Below are 6,064 nucleotides of genomic sequence, written 5' to 3'. Positions count from 1 at the left end.
CTGATTTCATGCCCCCCCCGAAAAACCCTGCGTGAGTGTGTTAGAGAGTAACAAAGTATGTCGTACGTTTATGGAGCTACTAGCCCTTCGAGTCCAATCTGTTGTTGTTCAGGTGGATGGCCAAGGGTGCTGTTTCTCTCTACGAACGGGCCTCTTGATTCTTGAACTACGTCCATGTCTTCATTTCAAAGCTGTTGTCGACTTCGTCGTCGATCTCGAACCCAGGGCCCACCTGGGCCAATTCTCTGTTGCACTTTTTTGAACGTTCAAATTAATGTGTGCTCAGTGGATTTTCCTCCAATTACCCGCTTCCCGATCCGTTCCAAGCCCAACAACAATGCTGATGCCATGTGCACTTCATTCGTGTCCACGGTCATTCGTGGAGTCAGGCAAGCTTGGGAAAAATGGACAACCCCTGCATATCCAACGTCATCGTCATTGTCTTGCTGAGATTGATCATTGTACTGTAGACTGTAGACTGTAGTGGTAGTAGTAGTAGTTGTTGTTGTTGTTGCAGGTTTTTCATTTGGACAAATTGATGGCCCTCCGTCACGATGCCAAGACCTTGAGGAGTTTTGTCATGATGAACTAATTAGGAGTTACTTGAACTGGCCATTAAATGCACTTGGCGATCAAACATCAAATATGTCTTGACCATCAACCAAACGACCAAGAGCCTCAATCAAGGTTATAAAGGGGCCAAATTTTACGCCTGGCACGCTGAAAAGCATCAATTCTGCGATGGCAATTTGCATTGATAATGGACCACTGTCCACCTGGAAAGGGAACTGCCTGACGCATGGCTATCCTTTACGGTTGTTTGTCGCAAAGTGAAATTGGAAGGACAAATAAATGTGCGTGCGGTTCATGCCGAGTGATATCTCTTTTTTTTCTTCCCAGTCATTGGATTCTATTCAAATTGAGATCCATGATGTCTCTGCTAATTTAGATGCAGAAGAGTGAAATCATTCATCATCCAGGGTGAAAAAAAAGCCTTCGTAGAAAGTGTCCTTTGACCAAAACGGCGCAATTGACGTTAGCCAATAAACGAGGTCGGTTTCTCCCCCTCCTTTGATCTCGTGATCGTGTTCGACAGCCTTTTATGCAATTCAATGCCTCCTCCTTCTTCCTTCGTTCGTTTACTCGTCCATCCATCAATTTCTTGGAAGCATGTGTTTTCATTTCAACACGAATTGAGTCATCCGTGATTGATGGGACATTTCGATCATGGAGCGTTTCCTACGGAATCTCGTTCTCCTGTCTCTGGCTAGACTTCTCTCGGCCTTTGTGCCCACTTTGAACCAATGTCATCAGACTTGTGGTCGAGTCCAATCCCCGCACGGTCGCCCTAAGAGATTTGCACTAGAAGACGAACTCGATCTATACTCGTACGAGGAGGATCAATTTCCTTCCGAGGCGATACCACGTGGGGCCGAATACGATCCCTATTATGATCTCAATGGGGGTTTGTCAGAAGCGTCCAATATCAGCGATTCGGATACCAGAATTGTGAATGGCTACGATGCGGCGGATCGTCCTTGGTTGGCTTTGCTCAGCATTTCTGGCGCATCCTGTGGAGGAGCCCTTCTCAACAAAAGGTTGCCAATTGTGTCTCTTGATTAGATTGAACTGTAAATTGCCAACGACATTTCACAGATACATTCTGACTGCGGCTCACTGCTTCTGTCGACAATCAGGAGGAGCCATTTGTGAGGTGAGGATGGTATTCGTAGAGCAACATGATCTCTTGATCTCTTGATCTCTTGATCTCGATATTTTGATGGTCACCTACGATTGCAGGAGCAAATGACCGACGGATTGCCCACTCATCAGCCGACCTATGATCTCACCCAGACAGTGGTGGTTTTCCTCGGGATCAATGGGAGCCCCTTGCGAACGAAGGGAAGAAATAGGGACCAAATCTACCGGGTTATTTCTGCCAAGTAAGTTGATGAGCGGGTCACGGATCGGAGACAGTTAAGTATTTTATTTTGCTCCCACAACGTGATGTATCTTGGATAAGATAATACACCATATGCTAGTTCAGAAATAGAATGAGAAGATAGTGGGAAAAGAGTTGTCATTTTCGCGACACCACCTGATATGATGATTCGCTTTGATCTTTTTTTTGTGCAGGATCAGAGCCGGCTGGTATTTTGGCAAGACATTTTCACCGGACTTGGCATTAGCCAAGTTGGATCGAGATGTTGTCTTTTCTGCGAGTGTTTTTCCCATTTGTATTCCCATTGCCAATGACTTCCCCGACATCTCGAATCGAGACCAAAAGCTCCAGGCGTTCGTGGCCGGTTGGGGTGCGGTGTATTCGCAATGCGATACCAACGACCAAGGTCCGAGTCCTCACACCATGTGCAAGTTCCCGTTTGTTTACCAAGGCATGGTACACCATCAATGCGCTCAAATGCCACCACCCAGTCACGACAATCCCGTCTGTCAGCAATTCCTTCGATGGCACTCACGCGTAGGGTCCCGCGGGAGGATCCAAATGGGTCAGGAGGGCACTTTTTCCATCTTCTATTGGGACGACGCAGCTGGAAGAGCCGAGCGAACCACGTGTTATATGCCCAATGATCGCACCTCTCGCTTCGGCTGGTGTGGCACGTGCTACTCGGGAAATTTGAATCCAGGACAAGAGGGATACTGCGACAAGTTTCTTAGTGGAACCGAGCTCAATACAACCACCGAATTTAGCCGCCCGCAACTGGATCAGAACTGGGGGTGGTGCAATCAATGGTGCGAAAATGCCAGGGGTCAAACTAATGCTCAGCGTTTACAAGAAACGGCGCTAGACATCTTGACCCCGGAGGAGTGCCAAACGTTTGGCGCCAGTTTAGAGGTGAATGCCAGCTCAGAAATCTGCACGGGTCGGAAGAAGAACTTCGACCTGGTGTACCAATTCCGGCGGGTCGAAAGTGGACGAGGCATGAAATTCAAGGAGGAAGCCAAATTTCAGAACAAGCTTGGCCTTGCCGATGATGACCACGATTTTTATTTGGGAGGCACGGACTCTTGTCAAGGTAAAGCTTGAACCCCCCTCATTGGTCCAAACATACACGTTCAAATTACGATGTCTTTAAAGCAGGTGCCGGATTAACGTGCATTGGTGTAATCATAAGTGTCGCAACTGGGTTGCAAGATTACCAATTTCTAATTGGCACCAATGTGCGGTGGCTTTAACATCAACTCTATTGTTCATTTTCATTCACCATATTTGCTTGGTCAGTTATGAAGTTGTGAGGAAAGCACACGTGAGTTCATGATGCAAAGCACTTTGGGTTAATGAATCGCATTTTACCGGCGCTGTCAAGAAAACCTGGATTTAAACATAAAACACAATTGCAACAAAGGCAGAAGGTTTAACAAACGTTTTCGGCCGCCTTGAAACCGGGAAAACGCTGCAAATCATAAGATGCCTGTTTTGAAACAATCAATGTGCGTGTTGTGCAAAAGCTAAGGCTGTTTGTTCAATTCGTGAAAAAGATCCAAATTGTTGGCACTTTTAATTGTCTCACACAAAACTTTATTGCCAAACTCGACCAAACGAACGGAAGTGCACCTGGATGGGAGCTGACCAGGAACTCCCTGATCATTGTGAGATGACTTACAATCCCCTTGTTTGGAACCATCACAATGTTTTCTCTGTCTTCCCCATCCGCTAAGAATAAGTTTGGCTGCTTTTGTCTAGTCATTTTTCATCATTGGGAGCTATTGATTGGTTCCTCATTTGGTGATCTTCCCGCAACATTCACACAAAAAACCTTCAATTGCAATGGTGTTATTTGTCAAGTAATGGCCTTCTTGTTCACTAAACCATTCAGTGTGGGCAAAGTACAAGTAATTTACATCGAGTTCAATGGAACCTCTCCGTTTCTGGATACAATTGGGATTTTTTAGGAAACAACTGACAACACGAGTGCTCAGTTCACAGAGTCCCTAAATTCCCGATCAATCATCTGTCTCTTTGAATCGCCTGCCACCAATTGGAGCCAAACTTTGGTGTGGGAAAGGGGGAGGGCAATAACATCGAATGCTAGACTCAAATGCATGAGGAGGAGACCTCATCTGTTTGATGAGGTCTCCTCATCAAACAGATTCTTTTGTCTAACTTACCGTTCCATGCGTGGAAAAGACAACTCATTAAGTATTGATATAAAGAAGGTTGAAGGCGAAAAGTTCTGTTCCAAATCAGTTGCATTGAACAAAAATGGATACAGGTCAAAGCATGTCTAACTGTGCATAGCGATTTCCTCTCTGGCCTCTTCAGTTGGTCTGACTTGGTACCAGATAGATTGATCGTCAATTCAGACGCAAGCAAGCACCAACAAGTTCACTGTTGTTTTATCCCAAACCTCTACCAGTACCACCACAAAGACCGACCAACTCCTGTACTACGAGTACAAACGAAGAAGACGGTTAGATTGGACGTGCAGTAGAGTAGGTAGTATGTATGCCTCCTTGCTCCACCGTCTGTTGCGCTCAGGGAATGAACGTGGTTTTCTGAATTTCTCTCACTCATTCGTGGTCCGTTTTCTCGATTACCAAGCCAGCTGACGACATGTGATGGTCGATCTTGCTAGATCTTTGAAACTCATGCGAAATAGTGCTGGCCACGCTGATCGTGTCCCACTCTTTTTTCAACCCCATAAATGGGCCGACCACATTGAAATCAGCTGAGGGCCTCAACGGCCTCAACCGGCTTTTGGGATTTTAGTCTCAGTCTCGCCATTTTTCGCATTAACAACGGTATGACCAAAGAAGCTGGGCAAAATGAGCATTGCATGGGAAGATTGTGATTTCTGCCAAATTGGTCAGTTGCAAGCAAAATACCATGACCAACTCAAAAATTGGCTCCCTGTTCACAAGAGGCTGTACAGTTTGAATTCCACCAATTTTCTCATTAAACTATGAGGAGTATTAGAAGCTGTGGAAGAGGTCCGTTTTCTCGAGTGACTCAAAAGTTCAGGTAGAATTTGGAAGAAATTTAAAATGCAGCACTCTCTCTTAGGTGATAGTGGAGGTCCGTTGATTCGTTGGGAACGGGTGGATGGATCTAATTTACGGGCCTATATCATAGGCACCGTGAGCCGTGGCATCGGATGTGGTAACTTCAATCAACCTGGCATTTTCACTCGGACTACAAGCCACCTAGATTGGCTTTATGAGAACATCAAAGATGGCAACTGCTAATAGACACACGAGATGAAATGCAAATACATATTGTGTGTTATTATGCTAAACCTTAGCAATCCTAAATGTTGTGCGAAAATCTTCCGTATTTATAAATGCCGAGAGGTTCGGTAAATTCCAAGGGTGTTCTACTCGTAACATGACGACTCGTTACTGTCAGAATTTTTTTTTAAGTGGACTGTAATAAAGTGTCAAGTATAAAGGAGATGGAATACGACAATCTCCAAGGCCATCGAATTTGAAATTGGATGGTGCAAAAAGGTAGTTGGTGAGAAATATGCCAAGTTAGTTTTCCTTTCTTGGTCTCCTCTTCATTCACTTTCTAACTAACGGTCTAACGGCAACAAACCAACGACAAAGAAAATGAAGAAGAAGAAGAAGAAGAAGAAGAAGAAGAAGAAGAAGAAAAAGACGACGGCAACCAAGACAACCAAGCTGACGACGATGGTTTCGTCCAATGAAGCTATTGATGATCGTACTTCTTCATACACACACACACACACACACACACACACACAATACATACAGTATATGTGAGAGAAAGAAAGAGACCAAACGAATCAAAAGGGACACGAAACGAATGAAATGAGGCCAGGAAACTAGGATCTCCTGAGCCCCGTTGCCGACAGCATCAACATAGCTGTATTTTCCAACGTTCTTGACTATCAGGGCGAGCCATGATTAGGATGTCAATTTCGTTTACGTATCGTTCTGTACGACGTTCTGAAGACCCAGATCGCCCAATATAACGGGTATGTACGCTTTGGTTGGGTATAAAAATGCACATTCTGGCCGTCGAGAGAGAAAGTGAAGTCTTGACGAGGGCAACAAGCCATCGAGTAAACCTTTCAAAGCAAAT

The 6,064-nt window shown here is 45.1% G+C and overlaps 1 protein-coding gene across 3 annotated transcripts; it reads left to right on the top strand.

Annotated features, from left to right (window-relative positions):
* Positions 1 to 1,160: 1,160 nt before the first annotated feature.
* On the top strand, positions 1,161 to 5,320 carry LOC131889046 (uncharacterized). Of its 3 annotated transcripts, none has more exons than XR_009374168.1 (6): positions 1,161 to 1,598; positions 1,657 to 1,714; positions 1,801 to 1,943; positions 2,137 to 3,035; positions 3,101 to 3,266; positions 5,024 to 5,260. XR_009374168.1 is itself a non-coding variant. In XM_059238036.1 (5 exons), exons 1-5 carry the CDS (start codon positions 1,228 to 1,230, stop codon positions 5,203 to 5,205), a joined length of 1,653 nt encoding a protein of 550 aa, XP_059094019.1. In that variant the 5' UTR covers positions 1,167 to 1,227; the 3' UTR covers positions 5,206 to 5,320. The 3 variants fall into 3 exon arrangements, 1 of the variants encoding a protein (XP_059094019.1); XR_009374167.1 differs by having other exon boundaries at positions 3,098 to 3,266; XM_059238036.1 differs by lacking the exon at positions 3,101 to 3,266 and having other exon boundaries at positions 1,167 to 1,598; positions 5,024 to 5,320.
* The last annotated feature ends 744 nt before the right edge of the window (positions 5,321 to 6,064 follow it).

Source organism: Tigriopus californicus, chromosome 10 (assembly GCF_007210705.1).
Source record: "Tigriopus californicus strain San Diego chromosome 10, Tcal_SD_v2.1, whole genome shotgun sequence".
Classification (NCBI taxonomy): Eukaryota; Metazoa; Arthropoda; class Copepoda; order Harpacticoida; family Harpacticidae; genus Tigriopus; species Tigriopus californicus.
This window is presented reverse-complemented; position numbering and strand designations above follow the sequence as displayed.

What these genes read in the sequence shown, in the direction of transcription:
- LOC131889046 (XM_059238036.1), top strand. Translation starts at nt 1,228, where the DNA reads ATGGAGCGTTTCCTACGGAATCTCGTTCTCCTGTCTCTGGCTAGACTT. An exon ending in GGAGCCCTTCTCAACAAAAG is followed by an intron (nt 1,599 to 1,656) that starts GTTGCCAATTGT and finishes GACATTTCACAG; the next exon opens with ATACATTCTGACTGCGGCTC. An exon ending in CAGGAGGAGCCATTTGTGAG is followed by an intron (nt 1,715 to 1,800) that starts GTGAGGATGGTA and finishes CTACGATTGCAG; the next exon opens with GAGCAAATGACCGACGGATT.